Source organism: Balaenoptera musculus, chromosome 9 (genome assembly GCF_009873245.2).
Source record: "Balaenoptera musculus isolate JJ_BM4_2016_0621 chromosome 9, mBalMus1.pri.v3, whole genome shotgun sequence".
In the NCBI taxonomy this organism is placed as follows: Eukaryota; Metazoa; Chordata; class Mammalia; order Artiodactyla; family Balaenopteridae; genus Balaenoptera; species Balaenoptera musculus.
The window spans coordinates 105,950,522-105,977,622 of NC_045793.1; the positions used below are offsets into that span (position 1 = coordinate 105,950,522).

At 46.1% G+C, this 27,101-nt stretch overlaps 1 protein-coding gene across 1 annotated transcript in view; it reads right to left on the reverse strand.

The window, feature by feature from the left end:
- Positions 1 to 27,101, reverse strand: part of VWC2 (von Willebrand factor C domain containing 2) — a 112,600-nt gene that overhangs the window by 80,145 nt on the left and 5,354 nt on the right. Inside the window, exon 3 of the mRNA XM_036864506.1 lies at positions 7,374 to 7,503. Coding sequence (XP_036720401.1) covers positions 7,374 to 7,503 — 130 coding nt within the window. The remainder of the gene's footprint in view (positions 1 to 7,373; positions 7,504 to 27,101) is intronic.

The following is a 27,101-nucleotide window of genomic DNA, read 5'->3' on the forward strand; positions in this document are numbered from 1 at the left end:
ATGGGAGCACCTAACTCATGAAAGCACTTCATTGTGATAATTGGGTAGCAACGAGTTCAGGGCAGTCTGTGTCTAACTTGATTTATTTCTCATAAAAATTAAGGTTTTGCCGCAATGTTTGCAAACAAAAGTGTCATTTTAAGCTATTCACAAATTTGCAAAGAGGAGTTGCTAATTCAAAGATCTCCAGAGGAGATGAAAACAAATTAAGTTCCTGAAATCAAGAGATCAGCCCCGACCCAACCCTTCTCCGTGTCTAACTTGTCAGAAGTGAGCAGAGCTGAGAGCTGTCTGCACTCAGGACACCCAGCATCTAAGCCTGGCGTGGACCTCAGCAAACCCAGAGCTGATCTTAGTTCACGAAGGAGGAGGAACACCATGGGGCATGCAAGTGCTTCTCTAAAGCATAAGTATCGACGCTCACTGGGCTCTGGGAGGATTCATGGAATACGATCTGAATCATTACTCCCACTAAACCAAAATGTAAGTAAACACACGGATAAGAAATCCGCTAGTACTTTGGAGTTAAGTTCTTGGTCTACATTGGGAAACGCTAACAAGAAGGTGAATAAAGCTTTTACATTAAAAAAAATCTATTTAGAATGCCATTTGCATCAACATGGATGGACCTAGAGATTATTACACTAAGTGAAGTAAATCAGAAAGAGAAAGACATAGCATATGGTATCACTTACATGTGGAATCTAAACTACGATACAAATCAACATATCTATGAAACAAAAACAGACTCAGAGACATAAAGAACAGACATGTGGTTGCCAAGGGGGAGGGGGGAGGGAGAGGGAAGGAGTGAGAGCTTTGGATTAGCAGATGTAATCTAGTATATACAGGATGGATAAACAACAAGGTCCTACTGTACAGCACAGGGAACTATATTCAATATCCTGTAACAAACAATAATGGAAAAGAATATAAAAAAGAATATATATATAAAACTGAGTTACTTTGGTGTACGGAAGAAATTAACACAACATTGTAAATCAACTGTACTTCAATAAAATTGAAAAAAAAAAAAAAAGCACACTGAAGCAGGAAAAAATATACCATATGGCTTATATCAGCAAGTTACAAAATCACTGTGATCAGATTTAAATTCTCTTCATTTTAGTTTTTTTTTAACATAAAAAATAAGGCCAATAATAAACAATTCTACACCTCCAGAGACTGTAAATTGGAATGAGAAAAAAACTTTATTTAGGTATTATTTTTTAGGAAAATTGCTTATTAGGAAGTCATTTCCTCTGGGGTGTTTCTCTGTGTAGATAATATTTATTAAGTTTCTCTTTTCTGCTTCGGCTGCTAGAAAACTTATTGTCAACTCTGCAGACCGTCTTTAACAATGAGTTGTTATGAAACACAGGGTGATGGGAGCATGTGTCTGTACTAACCTTTTCTCACTTGCCATTCAACAGTCATTTTCTCTCTGCCCTGAGATTTCAATTTTTAAAATATTACATACTACATATTTCTATAAACTCTAAAATCTCTAGAAAAACAACAAAAAGGCATCAAAATCTCAAAAAGATCTCATTCATGCCTAAAGCTGCACAGCCCCACTGTGTGCTTCTCTTATTAAACTTGACTGGGAGGAAAAATTTTAAAAAAAAGTGAGAAAATGAGCACCTCAAAGCAGTGGTTCTCCAAGGGTGGTCCCAAGACCAGCAGCACCAGAAACACCAAGGGAGGCACATATTAAAAATGCACATTCTCAGGCTCCAGGCCAGACCAACTGGATCAGGAACTCAGGGGAGGGAGTGCGTCAGTGAATCTGTGTTATAACAAGTCCTGGAGGTGATGCTTACCAGAGTTGAGCTGGGTGAACCCTGCCTCCTGGGCTCTGGGATCCCAGAAGAGCACGATACCTGCATGAGATCTGGATGTACCCAGCGACCTCCAGTCTCCCTGAATCTGCAGCCCCGTGTCCTGCGAAGTTAGGTCATCGTGAGGGAGAGTCTAGAATGACACGGGGGAGTGCAGCACTGAAGGGGGCAGAGGCGTGTCCACACCGCGAGGGAAGAATACAGAAGAGGGGTCTGTGTGGGCTGCACGTCTGTGTCATACACGAGGCTCCAGAGCACAGGAAGTCTAGAAAACCCCATGGGCCTCTATGGCTTTGTGTGTCCGCAACCCTCTATGGCATCCTAGCTCTTCAAGGTACATAACGGTATATACTTAGAAGGGCCTCAGCTTCTACAGGCTTAATGAAAAGATTTCAGAGTTATCAAAGGCACCAGTACAGGGTTTGAAAAGGCACTCTCTCAGGGAAGATGAAAAGATGTGTAATCAAGGCTGGCCTTAGAAGTCAATCAAAGGAAATTACAAAAATTTCACTTGTCTATCTTTTAAAGAGACTACCCATATTTTTAGCAGCTTTATCGAGGTATATTTTAAACACCATAAAACTCACCCCTTCTAAGTGTACAATTGAGTGATCTTAGTAGTCAACCCAGTTAATAAACATTCTCTCACCTCAGTAAATTCCCTCCTGCCCATCTGTGATTAATTCCCCTCTCTGATCCTAGCTCTAGGCCACTACTGAGGGGCTTTCTCCTTGTGTAAATTTGCCTTCTCTAGACATTCCAAATAAGTAGAATCATACAATATGTGGTCTTTGCAACTAGCTTCTTTCATTTAGGATGTTTTTGAGGTTCATGAATTTTGTAGCATATATTTATCATTTGCTGATCTCTTTTTATTGGTGGATCTCTATTGCGTGGATATAATCACGTTGTTTATCCATTCACCAGCTGATGGACATTTGGGTTATTTCTATTTTTTTTTGGCTATGAAGGATAATACTGCTATGAATATTTACCTACACACCTTTGCATAGACATGTGTTCAGTTTCCTGGGATTGAATTCCAGGATGGAATTGCTAGGACAGATAAAATTTTTTGTTTCACTTTTTAAGAAAATGCCAAACTGCTTTCCAAAGCACATGGACCATTCCCACCAGCAATGCTTGAGGGTTCCAGTTTCTCCACATCTGTGCCAACACCTGATGTTGTCTATCTTTTTGACTAGAACCATTCTAGAGGGGGTGTACTGGTATCTCACTGTGCCTTTAATTTTTATTTCCCTAAGGACCAAGGAGGTTGAGCATATTTTTATGTGCTTATTTACCATTTGTGTACCTTCTTCGCTGAATTGTCTGTTCAAATCCTCTGTCCATTTTTTATTGGGTTGTTCATCTTCTTATCAAGTCTTTTGATCTTTGAGACAGTACCACAGTGTGTTAATCACTTTTACAGTATACATTTTACAGCTTTGTTGTTCTTCTTCTGTATTTCACTGGCCAGTTTTTAACTTGTCTTTCCATGTGGATTTTAAAATCAATTTGGTAATTTGCACAAAAAAAGTCATTGTATTTTTTTTTTACTGGAATTATGCTGAATACATAGATTTTATTTATTTAATAGAATAATTTGAGGCTGCTGACATCTTTACATTAGTGAGTTTTCCAATCATGAATATTGTCTATCCTTCCATTTACTGAGGATTTCTTTAATTTCTCTCAATAAAGCTTTAAGATTTTTAAGGGTGGCAATCGTCCAATTTTGTTAGATTTACTTCTAATTATTTGGTATGTATGATGTTATTTGAAAGAGTAGTTTTTAATTCATTTATATTTGTTTGTTGCTGGTATCTAGACATACAGCTGATTTTTACAAATTGATTTTGTAAAACAAACTTGGTATAATCAAGTATTAATTCTGATATTTGTAGCTTCCTTTATTTTTTTTATGGACAAGATCATGTCATCTTAAATAATGATCAAGTGTTTCCACAAGATTGGTATTATCTCTTTGGTAAAAATTTTGTAAAAATGTAATGTTGAATCCATACAATGGGAGTAGGCTTTTCCTTGTGAGAAGGATCTTGATATGAATCACACACACACACATCATTAAGTGCTGTCCAACTCACTACCTGTGGTTTAATTATGATCTTATCCTACTGTCTGAAATATACAAGAGAAAAACAAAAACAACCATGTCTAATTCTTAGTGCTTCTCACATGTTTTCCATGAAAGTGCTTCTAATAATTTGAAGTCTCCATATTTATCTTAAAAATTTCATAAAATTTTTCATTTTCCCCCAAAAATAGCCATATTCATTTTCTGGTGGAAATAAAGTTCTAAATAACTACCATCAAGTAGTACTGAATACTTCAGGGAGATATACAATCTCTATACTCAGTGCTTTTGTGCTTTTGGTGTTCATATTCCCCCTCGGGTATAGTATTCCACATTGGAGAATCAGCGCTAATCTCAACAAGGCCCTCGTATTTCAACATCAATGTCTTACATTTGTCAGTTTCCTTCCTTTGAATGTTTAAAGTAAGGTAAGGTGCACACATGCAGGATGGAAGTCTTCTGATCTCCGGCTTGAAGGGAATGTGTGCTGTGAACGTGAGGCTCATCTGAGGTACACCAGCACCATAGAAAACCTGAAATCCTGAAAGTCAATAGAACACTCACTGTTTGTATCAGTAGGAAAAATCCGAAAACCAGTCCTGAAGAAAAGAAAATCCTTGGGAGATTGATCTATACAAATCAACAAAGTGACTATTTTAAGTTGTATGTGATTTGTGATCATTTATTTATATTCCAGGCATTCTTGATTTCAAACTTTTGTTCCTTTGATGCAAGTGACTTTGGCAGCTTGCAACTGAATCGTGATTTTCCTTTCCATCCAAGCTAAGTCTATCCAAGCATTTAATTTTACAAGGCGTCACTTTTGATGTCCTGTAATCTGTGATCTATCAGATGCATAACTTTTTCTTATTGAAAACATTGATTTTTGTGCACAGCAGTAGGATGATGAACTAATGTCAATTATTCACTAATCTCAACCAATTATTACAGGACATTCATTTCTGATAGAAACTGTTCTTATTTTTCAAGCAAATTTTTCAGTAAGAATTCCGAACACCATTTGCCCTGTCAAGGTCAGAATACCCTACAGCTAGAGACAGATGAAAGACAGATTATATCTAGTGAATACGTTATAACAAAACTTAAGAGTACTTACATGATTAGACATTTAAATTTATTTCTGGGTGTATTCCTGAAAATAAAAAGTTGTTGCTGTTTCGATATAATTGGATCAAACCTTTGAATACAAATCCTTTTGTATCCTGTAATCTTTCTTAATCTAGTTTTAAAAAACCATATTTATCCTCCTTCTAAGAATCTTTAATACAATACCCCCAATCCTGCCTTATTTCATTCTATGCTGTCTCTCAAAGTGTAAAGGCAATGGCAGAACATTTAGAAGTTTGCTATCAGGGCAACAACCATCTCTCTCCCCAGACCATCAGTGCAACATTAAAACATTCTGTGAATCTCTGACTATACCATATTTATACAGGTTTTACTTTTGAACATTGTTTGATTATTCAAACAATAACATTATATCTTAATGTTAAAAACTGAATCAAACAGAAATAAGTCACTTTAAATCTTTATAAAATTTTAACATATCTACACATGATAAAGAATTAATTCAAATAATTTCTAAGTTCTCTAACTCTATACCCTAAGTGGGATATATCTTAAGGGCAAAAAGAACTGCAAAAAAATCTTGAACTTTAACCAGTAGGTTTCATGCTGGTTGTGGTATAAATAGAAGGTATCCTGTGTGTATCATGAAAAAGAACAAATAAGCAAATGTATTGACAGTGTTGGGTTATATACAGAGATAGGGAGAGATGGGGACAGAGACAGAGCTCAAAAGAGATAAAACAAATAAAACGGCAAAATGTGAATAATAGGTAAATACAGCGAAGGGTATACCTCTGTTCTTTGTGCTATTTATCAACTTTTCTGTAGGTTTGAAACTTTTCTAAAGTTTCGGGGATTGAAAAAATCCTCAAGGATGGAAATCATGTCTTTCCGTCTTTTGTAAACATCGAAATGAGGATTCCCTGATTGTCTAAGGCCAAAACTTTGTTGTTGTTGTTTTGTCATAACTGACAAGAGCGACACAGTATCTTGCATACTTAAGATGCCAACTATTTGAGCCACTTATATTCAAGCCATTCACTGAGTATCATTGACTCGGGAAGGCTCAGTCATGCCGCCGCGTGCAGCGTGCTGCAGCCTGGACCTCAGTCCTTGTGGTCTCCTCACCGACCCCAGGCACCAGCGCCCCCTCCCCACACTTACTTCACTCCACACCGCCGGTGGAGATGCTGCCACCGTCCTGCTTCCACAGAAGCTTCACGTCCTCTTCTATTGATTCCTTTCAAGACTTTTAAAATTTCCCGTGGTGAAATCTGGGTATCTGTGTGCACTTGGTGAAAGGCATCCGTGGAACCTCACAGCCCACACAGTGGGCATGACTGCAGAATCTCAGAATTGCCACAGACACTAATAGCGGCCCCGTGTAACCATCAGCCACTGACAAAGCCCACACCACACGGCCTGATGTCCAGCAACCCCACAGATGACGAGCTGGTAACCTCACAGGTGAGCCCCTCCCGTCTCTGAAACGCTCAGGCCATGGAGTTGCCTTCATCTTTTTGAGACATTCTGCCCTGGCTTCATCCTAGCACCGTGGCCTTGGGGCCACACAGAGACGGCCCAACCCTCTCCCAAGGCAGGACCCTCATGTACTTGAAGATGTGGTCTTATGTCCAGAGTCTGCTCTCTTCTAAGCTGTGCTTAACTGCTTCATCCAACCACCATCCTGAGCCGCAGGTCTTCATTCCATCCTCCCTGGGAACCCACTCTTCTCAACACCCTCTTAAAGTGATGCCCAGATGCACGCAGCATCCCAGGTACAAAGTACTGATCCTTTAGGATGAGGAAACACCCTCCCTTGCGAACCAAAGCCATCCTGCCATTTTCTTTCATAAAGCAGACAAGGCTTTTGATCTCCCCCAGCCTCTCACTGGGAGTAAGAGGGGGTTCTCTTCCTGCCGAAGTTGCTTATGAAAAATATTCAACGATGTTTCACATTTAATCCACTTAGTAATGAAAAGTAAATGAGTCCAACAGGCATGTTTGATTTGTCTCGGAAAGAGAGAAACTGCTTTGCAAGAACAAACAAAGTTAAATTAAAATAAGCGACTCTCTTCAAGAGCGGAAATTGAATTTTCCCCCAAAGAACTAAACGTGTGTAAAACACTGTGCTGACACCGATAAGAGAGAGCAGGGCTTCCTGGAGCCCAGCTCCCGCGGGTCCCCGGGGCCCAGAGGGCAGGAACCCGCATGCAAGGGCGTGGATGCAAATACTGAAACTCACACGCACCCTGCAGTGCCTCTCGCACTGCATCCCGTGCTTCATCGGCGGGAAGCGCGCAGGGACCCCTGCGTGATCGCGGGCCGGACGCGCGTCCACCTACCGTTTTTGCAGATTGGGCAGCACTGGTCGGGCTCGTACACGGGGTCCACGCACTCGGTCTGTGGACACGCGGACACCGCGCACAGCACTTCCCCGCTGGCCTCGCAGCGGCACCGCTCGCACGGCGACACCTGCAACACAGGCCACGGTCAGGGCGGTGTCTCCATCCTCGGCCCTGAAAGTCACACACTCACCAGCCCCGGGGTCCCAGAGCGTGAGGACGGGGCTGGGGCAGAGCAGGCTCCCCCGGGGGGAAGGGGGGGCACACCGATGGGGCCTGGGACGCTCACTCCCTCCCAGCTCCACACCTGAGCCTCTGTATTTTTATCAACCCACACAGTGAGCTTCTTTATAAGCTTTCTGTTGAAGAAAGGGTTTTGTTTCTTAAAAAATTAAATAACACGTCATACTGAATTCTTGCCCACCCAGGCATCCTGCAGGTGAACCCCTTTCCCACAGCTCTGCCCAGGGCCACCCACCCAGACAGCCCGGCCCACCACCAGCATCTCTGCTGTGAGAAGACAGCAGAACAGGGCAGGAAGGGCGGGGTAAGGGAAGGAGAAACGGGGGGCTTCTCAGGGCCGGGGACCCGGCCGGGAGCCGTCCCAACGTGATCTCATGTCAGTCTCATGGCAATACTAAACACCCCTACTAACATGATCGCCCTAGTTTCTGGTGAGGAAACTGAGACCCAGAGGCATCAGGCCACAGGCTGTGGGCAGACCTTTCATCAGAGACAGGGCTCCAGCTCGAGTCCAAGGCCTCTCAGGGGTCATCACCCAGTGTCACCATGGCCTTCATCTCCAGGCTCCAACTGGCCTCTCTGCACCTTCCAGCCACTGGCCCCAAGTCTACCTTTCTGGATGGCTCCAATCAAGCATAATGGCCATTCCTGGCAATGCTAGACACTGCCAACAAATCCTCCTGTAGTAACTCAGGCAGGTCGTGATGGCGATGATTTCTTTTTTCCTGGAAACCACCCACAGAGTGATTTTTTCATCTGGGTTGACCCATGACAAAGCAGAAACAGCACATGTGGACCCAGCAATCGGAAGCTGTGATGTGGAAATACGTGCTTTAAAGGACAGTGAGGGTGGGACGGGGGGTGCCAAACAGTTTTCTGGGCAGGGAGGCCCCACTCGACTTTTGCGTACAACACGAGTGCCACGACCAGCACTACACAAACAGCACTCTCAGATGCCCCCTTGGTCTATACCGTGCAAAAACCCCAACTGCAATCTCCACCAAGCGGCCTGGTTACTGCATGAAGCAAACGCTCAATTTGTACTTAAAGGCACTAGACCACTGTCTGGCTGGGAGTCACGACTTAGGGGTGTGTGTGTGTGTGTGTGTGTGTGTGTGTTCACGCTTAGAAAGTAACAAAAGAAAGAAAACACTGAAAAAAAAACTTTAGAGTGGCCCGGGACAAAATCTTGACCTGGTCTGCATTATAGCCTTAAGAGTTAAAATCAATCTTACAACAATGTAAAGGCACGTTTTTGAGAAGCAGTGCTGGCACGAGAAGGTTCTCTCGCTACCCTAACAAGCACCTCTCTGCCCCCGCTCTCCTCCTGTCCTTGTCTCCTACCAGTTCTCTTTTCAGCTTGTAGCATCCTTGTGTCCAGGGTGGGTTTACTCAGCAAGCAGGATAAGAAAAGGATTCGGAATTTTAAAAGCAGAGACCCTGAGTTGCACAGGATGTAACCGAGCAGGACCCTATGGGTCCTTCCCAGAATAGACCCTCACCCATGTCCTCAGCCTGTCTTTTGTCTGTAGAAAAACTTTAGCCAAAGAGTAAATTTAATCAGAGAAGTGAGAAAATGCAGCAAGAAAGGAAAACAGTCAAGCAAGACAAAATAATACTTTAGCCGTTAAACAAAGTCAAGGACCTTTATTTTAGTTCCTCCTCAAGGCTTATAGACAATATTCTGAGCCGTGTCCTTTGAGCTGTTTTGCAGATACTGACATCCCCACCGGGTGGGAGAAGTTAGCTGCAAGCTGCCCACCAACACAGAGACCCCAGACCAGCTGGAACCAGGAGGTTGATGATGCCGACTCCTGATGACCTCACCAGCAGCCAATCAGAAGAATGTCCACGAGCTGACCACGCCCTGCTTCTGGAACACTGTAAAACTCCTCACTACCCCCTCCAGGGTGGGACACACAGTCTGGAGGGCACTCGCCCGCTGGGTCAGACGGTGGGGAGGCAGCCCCTGCCCCGGGTGAGGTGAGGACAGTCCCATCTGGAGGGCTGGATAGTCAGGAAGGAGCAAGAGGGCCGGGGATGACTGAGGTCTGTCCTCAAGAAAGGGGCACGGCCCTTCCTGTTCTGGAAGGCTGTGGGCAGACCCTTCATCAGAGACAGGGCTCCGGCTCGAGTCCAAGGCCCTTCCCACCCCCTCCCTGTTCTGCAGGAAGCAGGAAAAAGCCCCATTTCGGTTTGGAATTTGAAAGGCGAGAAGGGCCCTTCTGTCCTGTCCCCAGGACAGGGCTTCAGGAGAACAACAAAGGTGCAACTTCAAATCAGAAAGGCATCATCACAGGCCCCGAGGAGCCCCTCCTGCCCGCTTCCTGGGCAGGCCTGCCAACTAAACCCTCCTTCCTGCTCTGGGCCTGAAACATGGCCCTCTCCCACCACAGAGCCATGCTCAAACCACACAAGCAGCCGAGACTGCTAATTTCTGAAAGGTCTGCAACGTGATCAAAAATTGAACTGTGGGTTTTACTATCACTACACATTGGGAAATCCTGCTTCAACTATGTGGGGATTTGTTTACTTCTCAAAAATCAGAGCTGAGGCTTAGAGTCGGGGTCACGAGTGTGTGTGTGTCCCTCCCCGGCCTCAGCTCCCGGCCCTGCTCTGCCTGCCCCAGCCCACTCGTGTGGCTGGGATCCACCCCACACCCCATGGTAGCAGATGGGGCAGCCGGCGCCGGCGTCTGGGGCCCTGGTGGGAGGTCGGCCTGCCCAGGCCCTGATTGGATTCCACATGCTGCTCTGGTTCCAGGCACCAGGTCGGAGCACCACCCAAGCCGAACAGCCCTCAGATACCAGCTCAAGCACCAGCAGGCCTCCTGTCAACCCATGTTCTTTGTCCTTCTGTGCAAACCGAAGGTAAGAATGACCAGTGCATTGCTGGATCTGCGAGCAGGAACATGAGCTTCTAAGGTGTGTTTCTGCAATCCCGCCTGCTAGCAATAGCCACCTACACCTTGTATAACACGCCTAATGACAGAAATGCCGTCCTCTGCAATCTTCCAGTTACAAATCAAGTTTTGTACAGAGCTTAGATGAAGCACCTAGCAGAACACCGGGCATCTGAGGAAGAGGAGACATTCTCAAAGTACCCACTATGGGCTGGAGTAGTCAACCGTTGTGCTGGAGAAAAAGAGCACAGTCTTGCAGAATTGGGAGGGAGAGTAAAGAGGAGCTCTGTGCTATTCATTCATTCATCCCAGTCCTGAGCCCAGACTGATGAGACCCACTTGTGCTAGTTCCAGGAAGGTGGGAACATGGGTGATGGCTGGGGGGCGGACGGGGAGGGGTTAGGAAGGCTGGCGAAGGGCCAGCGCCTGGACCAGCCTCGGATCCAGGTACGGATGCTGAGGGCTCTCACTGGCCCCCTCTGCTTTCAGACTCACCCCAGCGACTGTGGCTTATGAACGACAGTGCTGCAAAGTGGATCTAACCTGAAGCAAAACCATGAAGAACAGACACGTCTGAGCATGTTTTCCACGAAGCAGCCGTGAATACAAAGTGCACAGCAGAGGAGAAAGAAAGATCTTAACTTGATGGTAGCTAAAGTATTTGCATAACTAGTTAGACCCTTAGAATGCTCAGTAATGATATACATCTCTGTATCACATGTACGTGGGCAGTAAGGACTGTAAAACACATACTGAGCCTGTTTCTAAACAACTAAGTAGGAACAAGCAATATAATTTACATGGGAAACAGTTCTCAGATGTAGAATGAGGCCTTCCTAATGGATACTACTTACATTCAGGGCCTCATACATAAAGGATCTACATGAAGTAAGTGGTAGTTTGGGAGGAGCTTCTATACGAGTTGTTTGTTAACAGTTGTATTTTATCTCATATATTTCACATTTATGGACTCGGGTGCAGTTAGGTATCTATCTATAAGGAGCTTTGTCTTGTGTCATTTCATAACCATGAGAAGGACCAGGCTCTAAAATACAGCAGAAGGCAGGTTGAATTTGAATCCCACTCTTGTCTGTGTCCCAAATGTCTTTCCACTCTGGAAGGCAGAAACTTATTTCCTGAAACTTATTGCCTGAAAGTAAATGTACTTTCTTGTCTGATTTCTTTCACTCAGCATAGTTATTCTGAGTTGTGTCTGTGCTGTATCCTGTCATTCCTTTTTGACAATATTCCATTGTATAGACACGCTACAGATTGTTTATCCATTTACTTGTTTATGGACATTTGGGTTGTTTCTAGTTTGGGGCTGTTACCCATAAAGCTGCTATGAAAATTCATGCACAAAAAAAAGAAACTAATTTCCAGACACTTCCTCCTGCTCTATCCTGCCTACACAGCTGCACCTTCCACCACCCAGCAGAATGCCCACCTTCTTGGGAAGGCCAACATACTTTTCTTAAATCCAGCTTCAACACATCTTTCTGTCCTGTGCTGCCAGAAAAGGCCAGTGGCCTGGGTGAGAACTCAAAGATGCCTCGTGTCACCTCAATCCTGCTCTCTGACGAGCAACCACCATTATATTTCCAATCTGGAACTTCGTCCTGTGGCTGCTGGCGTGGGTGCCATGAAACCCCACTAATTCCAGGCTGAATGCAGATGCCTCCTCAGGAACAGACAAATGAGAGGCATGAAAATCCCAGCACAGCTTCCCAAGGAATTGTAATGTTTTCATAGATGCGATTAATTTATGAGCTAAGAGGTGTCAGCCCAGACCTTTCCCAGTTAAAACCATTCCACCTAAAATAAAGTCTTCTCTCCATTTCTCTATTTTGTCCATCACCAGAGAGGTTCCATTTATGTTTCTAACCCCCATAGTGTTGGATCCTACAATGACACACACTAAGATTAACATGAAAACAAAGAGAAACCCTGAAATCCAGGCTTCCCTCTCCCTTCCTCTTTCCCAGTTCCTCGATCCCCCCCTTCCTTCGAATCTCCATAAGCCCTGGACCCCTTGAATTCCTCCGGGCATGTTGGCCAAGAGCACTGTGTCCTGTCACTGAGAGCCCGACTCCCAGCCTGCAGTCAGCTGCCAACTAGATTCAGTGCAACTCAAGGGCCAGGGCGTGTCATGTCTCTGTCACATTCAGGATGATTATAGCAACTGAGCTGGTGCAAAACGCTGCACAGGCTCAATAAATATTGACTGAGTCAAGGAAGAAACCACTGAAAGACACAAGAGCTGAAATTAACTTGCACAGCACATGAGGAGAAACATAAAAAATGAAATCTACAGCTTTGCTTCAGGAAGGGCTGCTCACCACCGGTAAGGAGCTGCTGGAGGATTAGATGCCCACACACGAGGCAAAGGAAGAAAGAGAAATCTTTCCATTATGAGGGATCAGGATGTGGATTACACATTTAATCCACAAATGGAAGAGAAGACACAGATGCTAGGATGATATAAACACGAAAGCAGAGGCTTTACAGAAGGGATCCGACAAGTGCATAAAGGGCATGGCTAGAAACAGGGTCCCTAAGGGCACAGCCTGAGATCAGGAAGCAAAACCTCGAGATTCTGGAGCAATCCAGTCCTGCACGTGGGGAGCAGGTGTCACACCACCCTCTGCCTATTACATCTTTCCTAACTATTCTGCTCTGTGTGTCAGTGTTTCCTATATATCGCTAACATTTATAAGGAGTAGCTGAGGACTCATACTCTCTTACTCACCCAGTGGACAAACTTCAAATCCAAAAGTGGAAGATATAGGATGTGGACACACCCACCCTGCAGGCTGGGGATTATGCACACGTGGTTCCAGGGCAGCGATAGAAGAGCAGGCTTCTCAGCCCCACCACCAAGCCCTCCACCCTCCACTGACCAATCCCATAGGCTCACAACCGAACAGAATCCTGTATTCTTGCAGAGAGATACAAAGACACACCCAAGTCGCTCACCTCTGTGCCCAGCCTGGCTGGGGAGCTGACACATAAAAAGAGAAACTAACAGAAAAGCAGGCAATGGCAGATGGCAGCTGAGCTGTGTGCATATTACGGCTTTGAAAGGCAAAGCTGTCTCTTGGAGTGGGAGGGAGAGGAAAGGGATCAGACTGGAATGTGGATAAGTCAGCTGGGGAGGATAGAGCAGGTGGAGAGGGGCACCACTGAGACAAGGAGGGGCCTCGCCAGCTCCACGGTTCCCTCCTGGGGCTGAGAACCTACCCCAAAGAGGCTTAGAAATCGAAACTGGAAAGCGTAACGTTTCCCACCATCAGCAGAACTAAAAGAATTGTTCTACAACTAAAGAACAAGATCTCAGTGTTTGTGCATTTGAGTTTTGTTTACACATTATGACCCTGTTGTATAATTATTCTGAAAACTTCCAATTAAGAAACAAGTTGCCGTGTACAGAGATAAATACAAATTTTAACCTTTTTTTCCAGGAGTAATTTTTCAATAGTTCTCAAAATAAAAATCTAAAGTAAGTGTTTTAGAGTTTGGATACTATATCGTTTTATCATTTCATTTTTTTCTTTACCTCCAAAACAACAATCTAAGTTAAAGTTTTGCCATCAGATAATCTTCTTAAACCAAAAAAAAGAGAATTCCTCTGTTTAAGCATATCTTCTCTCCCCAGAAAGGATGGTAACTTCTTTAATAACCTCTCTTTATTTTTCTGACGTTACATTTTAACAGGATAATGTTCATTTTATTTTAACAAAAATTTAATGTGATAAAATCAAATGATATCTGAAACTAATAAAAACAAAGAAAGAAAAAAAAAAAGAAAAAGAAGAAACAAGAGGCAGGAGCTAAAATCGCCCTTCGCTGAAAGCAGCCCTTGGCTCGGCCCTGGATGACAAGCATCCTCTCAAAGCCACTGTCACACTTCTGTCACCAGATGGCGAAAGTGTCCTTCCAGCTGCTTAGTGTCTTCCCAAAAGTGCCCAGAGTCACACTCGTGTGTGCGTTGCACTTAAGGGGAATCCCCTTCTACTTAGACCACGGGTCTCATTAGCTTCTGATAACCCGGAGCTGTGATATTTTGGAGCTGGAAGAAAACGCAGGAGCAATGCTTTTCAACTCTGCTTTTTTATGGGGTGCACACACACCCAGGGGTCGGGTGAATTGTCAAGAAACCCACACAGCAAGGCAAGGCAGCGGCCGGAACGCAGGGTCTGGTCAGGCCACTGGGCTCTGCTCACGTACCATCTTCATGAGTATGTCCTGGCCACCCTGCCTGCTCTGACCACCTTCCCCTGACTCCCTGCAAGAAGCCTGGCAGATGCTATGCAGGTCCCAGCTTTCTTTTCAACAGTCACCTCAAACTAAATCCTTTCCCAACCCTACTCAAGTTTCCTCAACCTGAAATATCTTAAACTAGAGCAAGGCTCTGTCTCCACCCTGGGAAGCAACAGGGTCCTGCCCAGACACAGAGGCGCCCACCCAGCAGCCCATGTCTCCCAGGCTCCGCCCGCTGTCTGAGCTCCACTTGTCCATCAGGGCCGGCAGGGAGGGCTCCAGCCCCTCCGTCCCCACCCCCCATCTTCCCTCCCATGGGAATAGCAGCCCCGGAAGTGACATGAACTTGATCCACGGCCACCTTCCAGCCTCCAGCACAAGCCAATGGCCACGGAGCTACAGCAAGCTGCTGCTTCCTGAGCCTTCAGAGAAGATTCTGGTTTTGTTTTGTTCTTTCTGTCTTTCCACTGGCTGTCAGAGAACGGATTTGCACACAAAGGGACTTAATTAAGAACTGTCCTCAGGAGCTGTCAGCTTCCAGTCTCAGGAAGAACACGACTCTACCACACACACACACACACACACACACACACACACACACACACACACACACAGAGCAGATGAACAGAACAACAGTCTGACAACCCGACAAGGCACTGCTTTCTTCTCAGGCACCAAAGACTGACTTTTATAGTTTAGCTTGAGGCAGGACCCCTTAATGTCTTTCAAATCCTCCTGTGAATAAAATTCCCTCAGATAAATATGGATCATATGCAGGAACTCACTGATGAGGGGAAAGATGCAGGCAGTGTTTGCATGGTGTATTTCACTTGGTGGCAAACAGATGAAAATGAAGAAGGGCGCTTCTTCTGGGCTGAAGACCTGGGGAATGTCCTGGAAGGGTGCTGACCTAACAGATCACACAGTCCGATCACATGCTGGCCTCCTGTTACAAACTGAATGCCCCCCCTAAATTCATATGGTGAAGCCCTCACCCCCAGTGCAATGGTCTCTGGAGGTGGAGCCTTTGGGAGGTCATATGGGTTAGATGAGGCCAAGGTCACAAGGGTGAGGCCTTCGGCAGGTGGGATTAGTGTCCTTGTAAGGAGAGGAGGAGGGCCCTCTCCCCACCAAGTGAGGATATGGTGAGAAGGCGGCCGTGTACAAGCCAGGAGGCGGGTCCTCAGCAGAACCAGACCCTGCAGACACCTTGATCTTGGACTTCAAGCCTCCAGAACAAGAAGTAAATTTCTGTTGTTTCGGGCACCCAGTCTCATGCATTTTGTTCTGGCAGCCTGAGCTAAGACAGCACCTGCACCCCCATTTCTGTGGTGGAGGCAAGTGTGTGCCCACGGTGGACCCGCCCCCGGCGCCCAGCCCTGGCCTGCTGCAAACAGAGCCATGCAGAGAGGAGGAGGAAGGGCCAGCAAGGCTCGGAGTAACTCCAGGGCCACAGACAGATAGGCTTGGAGTGCTACCCTGGACCCTGGGCCCAGTCTCTCCTCCCACTTGGTAGTATGGGTGATGGTGAGATTTTTTTTTTAATTAATTAATTTATTGATTGATTTTTGGCTGTGTTGGGTCTTCGTTGCTGTGCACGGGCTTTCTCTAGTTGCGGCGAGCGGGGGCCGCTCTTCGTTGTGGTGCGCAGGCTTCTCATTGTGGTGGCTTCTCCCGTTGCAGAGCATGGGCTCCAGGCGGGTGGGCTTCAGTAGCTGAGGCACGACGGCACAGTAGTTGTGGCTTGCGGGCTCTAGAGCACAGGCTCAGCACTTGCGGCACTTGGGCTCAGTTGCTCTGCGGCATGTGGGATCTTCCCGGACCAGGGCTCGAACCCACGTCCCCTGCATTGGCAGGCGGACTCTCAACCACTGAGCCACCAGGGAAGTCCAATGGTGAGATTTTGATGGAGTAGCTCTAATAGATACTTTGCCTATTCACAGATTTCTAAATTAAGACCTTAACAGAATGGATGTGATGCCAACTGGGCGTGACCACCTACACACTGGGGCTGAAGGGGGGGTGGGGGGAGGCCCTGGGGGCAGTTTTGTTAAAGCCAAACTCCTCTTAAAACGTGGGAAGCTCTAAACCCTTTTTTTTAGAATTAGTATAAAAGATTAAGGATAAGTCATCCTTAGCAGAAAGAAGCAATGAAAAGGAAATGGTTTTCCTTTAACATATAAATGACTAAAAGTAACTGTCTTCCAAGAGTAGGCTTTTAAAAGATGGGTGTGAGGTGTGACGTGGGGATTGGTTCTCTCAGGGATCACAGATTCAGATTCTTTCAGGGATTAGTCATGTAAGAACACGAGGCAGCGAACTAGGTGCATAATAGGGAGTGGTGGGGACTGCAGCAAACGGGGAAAACACTTAATGCATTGAAACCCATGTGCATATCTCTTCCTAATATAGACACACACACACATTCGCACACGAAGAAAACAAAACCATGCTGCTCCCTTTTGTCATTCTTCATTTGAGATGGCAGTAATAACGTTTAAACGCTAAGCAGGGAGCAGTGAAGGTGACCAGAGTGTAACTGAGCAGGACCCAGTGGGGACTCCCCAGGACAGACCCCTCCCCTCCCCATGTCCTCTGCCTCTGGCGCCTCTCTGAAGTACCCAGATAACAGTATCTGATGCACATTTCCTGAGTTGTTTTGCAGATGCTAAAACCCTCACCAAATGGAAGATGTTAACTGCTTGATGACCATGAGCACGTAGCCCCAAGGCCTCCTGGAGCCTAAGGACTGATCATGTGAACCCCTGTGACCCTGCCCTGTTCCCTCACCATCAGCCAATCAGAGAACTGTGCACGAGTTGATCACATACCCTATGACCCGCCCCACTCCCTCACCTGGCTTTTAAAAATGTTTGCTGAAACCCTTCGGGGAGCTCGGGGCTTTTTACGGCATGAGCCACCAGTCTCCTTGCATGGCCCTGCAGTAAACCTTTCTCTGCTCCAAACTCCGACGTTTCAGTTTGTTTGGTCTCACTGTGCGTCGGGCACACAAAATTGTGCTAACGAGAGGAGAGCTGACCCAGCTCTGGGAACAAGGCTCACCATCGCCAACTAGGACGTGGCCACCTGGACACATCTGAGGTCGGAGCCTGGCTCCCATCAGCCTGCCTCGGCTGCCAATCACCCAGCAAGTGCTGGACCAGGGCGGGAGACCGGGGCACAGGCATCCTCGGCTCACACCTTTGGCCCCTGCACTTCCCCTTGAAGCTGAGCCTCTTCCAAAGCATCCTGACATTACAACAGGCCAGCCCAGCGGTTTCTCCAGTTAATGAGGTCCCTTTCCACAGTTAATGGGGTTTAAGAGACTGCGGGGCTCACTCACAAGAAAGGGATCCATCTCTGAGCTCAGATGCACCCCTGAGAGCTGACCACTCAATTGTGTCGGCCGCTGCGTGCTGTCACCCTGGAGCAAGATGAGCTTATCTCTTTGACTCCCTGGAGGGCACAGGAGGCCAGAGGGGACTCTGCTGCAGGAGGTGACCTGAGCTGAGGGGTTGACATCACAGCACAGTTTATCCCTCAGGCCACCCGCGTCCCCTGTTCCTCACAGGCCCAGGGAAAGTCAGCAGCCTTGTCAGAATTCTTTCTTTTCCTACCCCACACTCCCTGACATTTCTGCCAAGTGTGACATGGCTGAACTACCAGCCTATTGAGGCGAAGGTGCTCAGGGGGGCCCTGCTCCACGTGGGAAGGGACTGCCAGCATCCTGGCCAGCTGGGGACTCCCTGCACTGCGGCCCCAGGGGAGAAAGCTGCCACGGTGACAGCCGTCCACTGGCCAAGGGCCCTGTGTCCCCAGAACATAACTGTCAGCAATGAGAGAGCATGACCAGGGACAGAGCTACGGCTCCTGACACCTTAACAGGAATGAATAAATATGAGTCCTGGCTTGCTTGAAACTAATTTCGTATTTTGTTTCAAGCCTTCTGAAACAAAAATATTAAGATACTTTTTCAAAAAATGCATGAAATTTAAAAGTAAAATGTAAGTAAGAAATTGTTTTTAAAGTTGGACCAGGGAGATAGATATTTTAAATGAGTGTAGCATGTCAACCTTTGACAAAAGCAAAGACATGATACAGAAGGGCCAACCTGTCTGGTACGGTGTATGTTAGTATTTATTTCTGAGCTGCTTCAGGAGCAGGGGGCATATCACTTAGAAGTGGTCTGAATTTTCTTCCAGGAAGGGCAGAACAGTTGGCCATGGCCTACTGGAGCTTGGTGCCACCTGTGACCTGTAGCCCTGGACGACAGAAGGAGCCTTTGAAAATGTTCACCTATTTCAGAATTTGGCCTAAAGCTGCACCAGCTCCCCAGCGATCATTTTTTTCCAAGAACATTTAAAAGTTGTATTTAATGGCATCTCCTGTTTAAGGATAAATTTCACAGCTCAAAATTCAGTGCAGGACACACCAACCCCTGCAAGGCACGGGAACATGAGCTCCACCACCAGCTCGGCTGTCACCACCCTGGAGACCCCCACTTTTGTAATCGGCAGTCGGGGTTCTCAGCCCCAGCACCCTTGATATTGGTTGTTGGGCTGTTCTGTACCCTGTAGGATTCCAGCAGCCTGTCTGGCCTCCGCCCACCAGATGTCGGTAACATCTGCCCACCCCAGTTATGACAACCACGAATGCCTCCGCATGTGGCCAAAGCTCCCCCGTAGGGACAATGTGGACCCCAGTTGAGAACTACTGATCTGCAATTTAGTGAAGGATGGGTTTTGATCCCTTCTTTCTTAACTCTGTGCCTCTGCTTCTGGGATCCAGTTTTGCTTCCTGGATTTCAACCTTTAGATTGCATCTGGAACTTCTTTTAGTAAAGGTTTTTTGGTAGTATGCACTCTATTTTTGTTGAAAAATATTTTTGTTCAGGCTCATTCCTGAAAGATAGTTTTGCCAGGTACATAAATTGAATTAATGCTTATTTTCTCTTTGTTCTTTAAAGATGTTCTTCTACAGCTTTGGGTTTTTTATTCCTTTTTTCTTGGCCACGCCATGTGGTTTGCAGGATCTTAATTCCCTGACCAGGGATTGAACCCATGGCTCCTGCAGTGGGAGCACGGACTCTTAACCACTGGACCGCCAGGAAAATCCTGGCGGAAATTTTCTATTCTTGACGAGATGTCATGGGTCAGCCTAGTTACTGTTATTTTGCAGGTAAAGTCTTTGCTCTGCGGTCCCTTTTAAAATGTTTCCTTTCTCTCTGGTGTTCTGCAATCTCACTAGGTGTGGTTTTATACATATACATACATATCTGGGATTCCTGAATCAGGAAATAGGGGTCTTTCAACTAGAAAGTCTCTGGCACTATCTCTTCATCTTCTCCACATTCTCTGCTACTTCTTTCAAAATTCTAATTGGATGTATGTTAGACCTTCTTTCTCTATCCTCCATGTACCAAAACATTTCCTTCCTATGTTCCATCCGTGCACCTGTGTTTCATTCTGGGCAACTTCTTCAAATCTACCCCCAGATTCACGAAATTATCTCACAACCTGCACCTATCATCCTGTCAAATCCTCCCCTTGAAGATTAGTTCCAATTACTGTAGCATTCCTTTATACAGGCTCTATGTGATTCCTTTCCAAAGCTGGCAACTACTTGGTATATACTGATGTGGTTTACCCATCCACTTGATTCCCGCATTTATTTCTCTGTGCATAAAAAAATATTCTCGTTTGTATCCCAACATCTGGGTCTGATCTGACTGCATTTGTCTCGGCTGACTCTTGTTTCTGATGCTCTTTCTTCTTGTGTGTAATTGTTATTTTGACATCACATTCCTTGGAACCTTATTTGTGGGGATTCTCTGTGGCTGGAGAGTGTTTGTCAGATACCTGTGGGCCCTGCCAGCCTGGGACCACTTTAAATAAAAATATTCCACATGGATTATCCAGAGCACTCAGGGAAGCATGACTAGGGGCTCCACATCCACAGCAGGGCATGTGCAACTGCTGAGAGGGAAGCCTCCAGCTCCGCCCAGTGCTGAGGCCGTCCAAGGGGTGTGTCTACACTGCCCTCTTGCAGGACAGGCTCTTCCGGGGAGTCTGCTTTTATGAGAGGTACCCTGATCTGACTCTCCCTACATGGGGCCCTGGACTTGTGACGTGGCCCAGCCTGGCCTCGAGTACCAAGGGTCCAGGCCACAGGCATCAGTGGACACCCTAAGACAGCCTCCCCTGAACGATTGACTTTCCTCTCTGGTTTCATACATCCACCTCTATGGACTAATTTCTCTTATTTTTTTGCCATTCCTGCTGTGCTTTTGAGAAGATGTGTTTTATTGTATGCGATCCAGGATTTCATGAGTTTTCTAAACAGTGGGTTTTCAGCCTATGAGTCTTCCATATTCCCAGGTAAAATCATTTCTGCCATGAGGGGAAATGCACAGAGCCACACGGCATCTTAATTTTCCATTGCTATGCATTTCCACGGGCCTAGGGCTTCCCAGAGAGCTCGCAGGGCCACGGGCAGATGTCTGACATCATCCTTTTCTGCATCCATTCGAAAGGCACCCTCTGTCCTGGACGCACCCCAGTGCCCGACAGAAATAGAAGGAGAAGTGAGATCCAGCTGGCAGGATCTCAGCCTTGGAACAGATAAGCAGCAAGAAGGATTTCCGGCTACATAATCAGAACCGTGCCTTGAAGGATGGCTACAGGGGATGCAGACTTGAGCGGAAAACCGTATCCTTTACTCAATCTCACAACTGCGCTATCTGAAACAGGCTCTGGTCTTTTCCCTAGAAAGCTGCCCCAGGATTCTTCTTCCTCTGCCATTTAAACACAAAGCATTAACAGCACTGGGATCTAGGTGAGGGCCCTCCACCTGCCTACCCTGCAGACCACGACCCCACCTGACCAACCTCTGGGCACATCACTCGCTATAGAGTCACTGCCCCTTGATTGGAGGGACCTGATGGTTTGTCACTGTATATCCAGGATGTAGCCCAATGCCTGCAAATATTTATTCAAAAAAGTATTTTTGAATAAATAAATGCAAGCATGAGCTTTCTGTTGGGACTTATCAGATCTGAGAAGGAAATACTTCTGGGAACACACAGCCCCCTAGAGTCACTCTCTAACGGTGAGGAAATTCACAGGCCATCTTGCTGGAGACCAAGCGCCGTGCTGGGTCAGGCCTGCCGCTGAGAAGCACAACTCCCCAGGCCACAAGAGCAGCAGGCTTTTGTTCTGCTGTTTGTGTGGAGCTCTGCAGGTTCTCATCTCTCTCATTTCCTTCTCATAACGAGAGAGACAGCAGCAACCTCTCCACGTTTTCCCGCCCGCTAATAAGGAGGTTCTGAGTATTGCCCACGGGCACAGGGATGAACCAGAACACAAGCTCACGTCTTCAGAAGGTAAGGACTCTGTGCTCAAAGTTCTAGAAACTGACTGTCCACCCCAACTGAAGGACAGGACTGGAGAGCATGGCCAGGGTCCCTCCCTCCTCTGATGCCGCCAGCTTGTCTGATCTTGAAGAAGGTAGCCATTTTCTAGGGTGAAATTTCTCCACTTGCGAACAGAGAGCATGACAAAGCCACATGGCTGCAGGACCCCGGGTAAGTCACGCCAAGGGAGGAGGTGGTCAGCTGGGGAGCCAGTGCCCTTCTCAAGGAGCAGCTTGGCCCTGGCAGACGGCTGCCGCCTGGGGCTCACCCCGTTCTCACAACAAACCAGCAATTGGAGTATTTGTAAGAACCTCTCACTTGTTAAATGTCTGCTCTATCACACAAACATCTGATGTGCCTTGAGCCAAGCAGAGCACCTTCCTGGGCCGGAGCTGGCCGTTGGGCCATCAGTCTGCCCCCGCGTGGGCCTGATGACCTCTGAGGTCCTACCCACGGTCGAGATCTGGTACCCGGTCCACTGCGTGCTGGAACCTCCCTCCTTGCCCTCAGGGAGCTCCTGGGATCAGTGCTCCTCTTCTCCTTACAACTCAAGATTTTATACTTTGAAGGCCACAGATACTCATTTTGTCCTCAATGGCTTGAGCAAAACACAACATAAGTCCACATAAACAAACACTTACCCAAATTGATTCAGCGTTTACCAGACACAAAGTGGGCCAGGCACTCCAGGCCTGTATAAGTCTTCCCTTTTCCAGATACCAGAAATTCTCCCAGCCACACGCAAAATGCCCCTCCATCCCCACGGGATCAGGAAGGTAAAGAGGCAGAGTTGGAAGGAAGTGTCCAACAGACCAGGACTCAAATCCTGGCTTCCCCATCACTAGCTTGATGACTTTAGTCAAGTTACTTAACTGCTTCGAACCTTAGTTTTCTCTCCTTTAAAAAAAAAAAAATACCACCAGCTCATCAGTCTATTGCGTAAACCCTGCCCCCCCCCAAGATATAAAATGTATAAGCGATGGATGAATGTTGGTTTCCTTCTTCCCAACATAAAAGACTAAACGTTTAGGTTAGCAGATATTGGTCTTGTCTAAAACTTCCATAAGACATTTGGTCCACACCCAGAGGTCCTTGAAATTCGGTCCTATCCAAAGAGTCCATGCCAAATGGCTTTGGACAAGACCAAATATCAAGGACCTTTCTTCTTTTTTTATTACATATAGTTGACTTACAATGCTGTTAGTTTCTGGTGTACAGCAAAGTGTTTCAGTATTATATTATATTAGTATATATAATTTTTCAGATTCTTTTCCATTACAGGTTTTTACAAGATACTGAATACAGTTCCCAGTGCTATACAGTAGGTCGTTGTTGATTACCTATTTTATATATAGTGGTGTGTATGTGTTAATCCCAAACTCTTAATTTATCTCTCCCCCTGCTGTCCCCTTTGGTAAGCATGAATTTGTTTTCTATGTCTGTGAGTCTATTTCTCTTTTGTAAAAAGTTCATTTGTATCTTTTTCTTGGATTCCACATATAAGCAATATAATATGATATTTGTCTTTCTCTGCCTGGCTTACCTCACTTAGTATGATCATCTCTAGATCCATCCATGTTGCTACAAAGACCTTCTGCTATGGACCAAATATCTTATGTAAGTTTTGGACCGGACAAAATGGTCTTGCAAATATCAAGGACCTTTTGGCAGAGATGGAATATCTTATGGACCAGAGGTTTTATGGAAGTTTTGGGTAGGACCAAATGTCCTGTGGGAACTTTTATAGCATTTGCCTCATACATGCAAATAAAGTACTGCATGGAACATGTAAAACAGCAGTCATTCACGTTAGGTTTCCCCTACCTGAAAGGTCTAGGGAAACCATATATACTACTCTCCTTTCTTTAAAAAAAAAAAAGTTAACATTTAAATGGCATTAAACAGAAAGGCAGAAACAAAGAAGTCCAGAATTTGCCAAATCTTCCTAGAAGCCAAAACAAACTCAGTCGTAGCAATAGCACACACATGAAACTGACTTACAGGAAAGAACATCGACTTTACACAACTTAGTTCATTTTCCTCGGCAAAGGAAAATAATAATGGTATTGTTTTGGTTTAAGTAACATCAGCCAAAAGAATATAAATACTATTAGACTGAAAAATATGGAGAATTGTGTCTTTCTCTTTATTGGCACTTGCTCATAATTGCAGTAGAGATCTATTGAGATGGAGCTTTTGATTCCAAATTTCATGTAAGTTGTTTTTCATTAATAAACTCCGAGAAAGGAGATTTTGCAACAAGTCGGCTGCTGAGGCCCCAGGAGAGGCTTGTGACTCAGTGGTCCCGGGTCATCTCACCTGTGACTACCTCGTTCACTGATCTTCAGTCCAAGAGTCCCCATGCTTTGCAAGACAGCCCAGCAAGCAGCACGTATCAATAATTCATTTTCTCTTTTTCTTCTAAGACTTAATACAATTGCCAATCAGACCTCCTGATCGGCTACAGTAACCAACGTGGACACACAGAACTGATATCATCCCAACCGAAAGCAAAGTGAAATTTCAGTTCTCTTGTATCTCAGGGAGTCGCATGCATTCTGTTAGGTTCTACAAAACACGGAAACAAGCTTGCAGACCCTGTTTCTGTCTTCACAGTTCCCCAGAAATCAGGATTCCCAGGAGGGGAACAAGTTCTTTTGTTGCTCAAAATGGAATCGTGTTTTAATTAATGAATTTCAAATTTGACTTGCTGCTGGCCTGTATGGTAGCTCTCAGGGGCAAATTTAAAAGTGAGGCCCTCATACATATGATACAAGGACCCACTGACATAAGTAAGTAGCACAGTAATTCCTGAGCTCAGAATGGAATAGACACTAAGTCACCATGATCTGGGTGGGCGGCTTAATTATGTTTATCAGGCATTCCGTGTATTACCCATCACTCTGTGCCTTCTCTACAAATTCTTTCTTCCAGTCATACTTGCTGATGCATCCTTGCCCCACTGCATTCCCTACACCTCCTTGGACCCAGGCCTACGAGGTCAAGTCTGGTCACTGACCCTATGTTACAGGCTGCATTGTGTCCCCTCTCAAACTCAGGTGTTGCAGTCCTAAACCCAATACCTCAGAACGTGACTGTATTTAGAGACAAGGTCTTTACAGAGGTAATTAAGGTAAAATAAGGTCATATGAGTTGGCCCTAATCCAATATGAGTGGTGTCCTTATAGGAAGAGGAGATCAGGACACAGACATGCACAGAGGGACGACCATGTGAGGACACAGGGAGAAGGCGGTCCTCTACACGCCAAGGAGAGAGGCCTCAGGAGGAACCAGCCCTGCCCACACCTTGATCTCAGACTTCCAGCCTCCAGGGCTGTGAAGCTATAAATTTCTATTGTTTAAGCCACTGGGTCTGTGGTACTTTGTTATACAAATGGCATGCCCCAGGAAGCAAGAGAGCACACGAAATAGCATTCATGTATAAAAAATATAAACGAATAGACCAGCTTCCTTACTCAAAGTTGGAGGCCTGCTGGTGTAAGAACAGGACACTTGGTATAATTTCAGAGGTAGTGGAGGACATTCTACTAGAAACTATGTTTTTATTTGAATATACAAATTAAACTGCAAACATCCCTGGAGGGAGGAGGGTATTACTCTAATTGTTATTAGCAGCTTAACGGTATTTCACTGAAGGTCTTCTGCAGACATCCACCTGAGATCAACCAGGCTGTAAGGAATGGGAGTTTGAATGGGGTAAAGAGCCTTGGTGAGAAGGGGAAAGACAGGACTGAAGCACAGAGAGAACTGGGCAGAGAGTGAAACCCAGCAGGACCCTGTGAGGCCCTCCCAAGTACACAAGCCTTTCTGTGCTTTCTATTTCTTGTTTGTAGGAAAAAGGTTTCTGCCTCCAAGACTTTTCCTGAGTTCCAAAGGGCAGATTCAAATAGTCACTAATTAGGGGAGTGAGGAAATGCAGAAAGAAACAGTAGGGCAGGATGTGGGAGGGTCCCAGTTCCTCCTGAGGGATGGGCACAGATATCTGATACATATCCCTGAGCTCTTCTGCAGGAACTAAGGCCCCCATCCCGGTGGAGGATGGTGACTTCAGGCTGAGCACAGATCCCCGGAGCACCGCCCTGTGACCTCACCACCAACCAATCAGAGGAGGGTTACACACCCTGAATCCCGCCCCCCAGGTTTTGCCTATAAAATCTTCTTCCCTGAAACCCACGGGGTCTTTGGAGCATGAGCCAGCCATTCTCCTGACACGGCCCTGTGACAAATAAACCTTTCTCGGCTCCGAACTCTGACGTTTCGGTTTGTTTGGCCTCACTGTGCACCGCGCACAGGGACTGCAGACATATACCCAGGACAGAGAAGCACGAGAGGGCAGGGAAGAGACACGCTCTGTCCAGAACACGTGCTCAATGGCATCACAGGCACAAGGATCCGGGGTTCCACCTTCTCAGGCACCCACCACGAGCTCCCAGCCTCCCTCAGTAACCTACTCTCTCGGAAAGCAGAGAACAGAAAGCGCCTGCGTGCCTCCCAAAGAAAGAGGACCAGAACCGGCCTGCCTTTCACCTCTCCTGACCTGGCCATGATCAGGAGCGTTCCAGACATGACCCTACGGCACCACAACCTCCACTGAATTACATTTTTTTCAGAGAAGCGCAAAGCGCTTCAGATGTAAAATGCTTTCCTTTCCTGTTTTCCAGGTACTGTGTGCTGTGCAAACTGCAGGTCTTGATGGGTCTCCTGGAAGCCTGGAGGACCCAGAGCAGCTACAGGTGCAGTTGTGCCCCACAAACCCCTGGACTCACAGCTGACCCTATACCCCTCCACACTTATCCTCCCAACACTCCCAGAAAGCACCGCACCCTCTTTTGTTCATGGAATGAAACTTGCACAAAGCCACACTAAGTTAGGGAAATGCCTACGAGTGTTC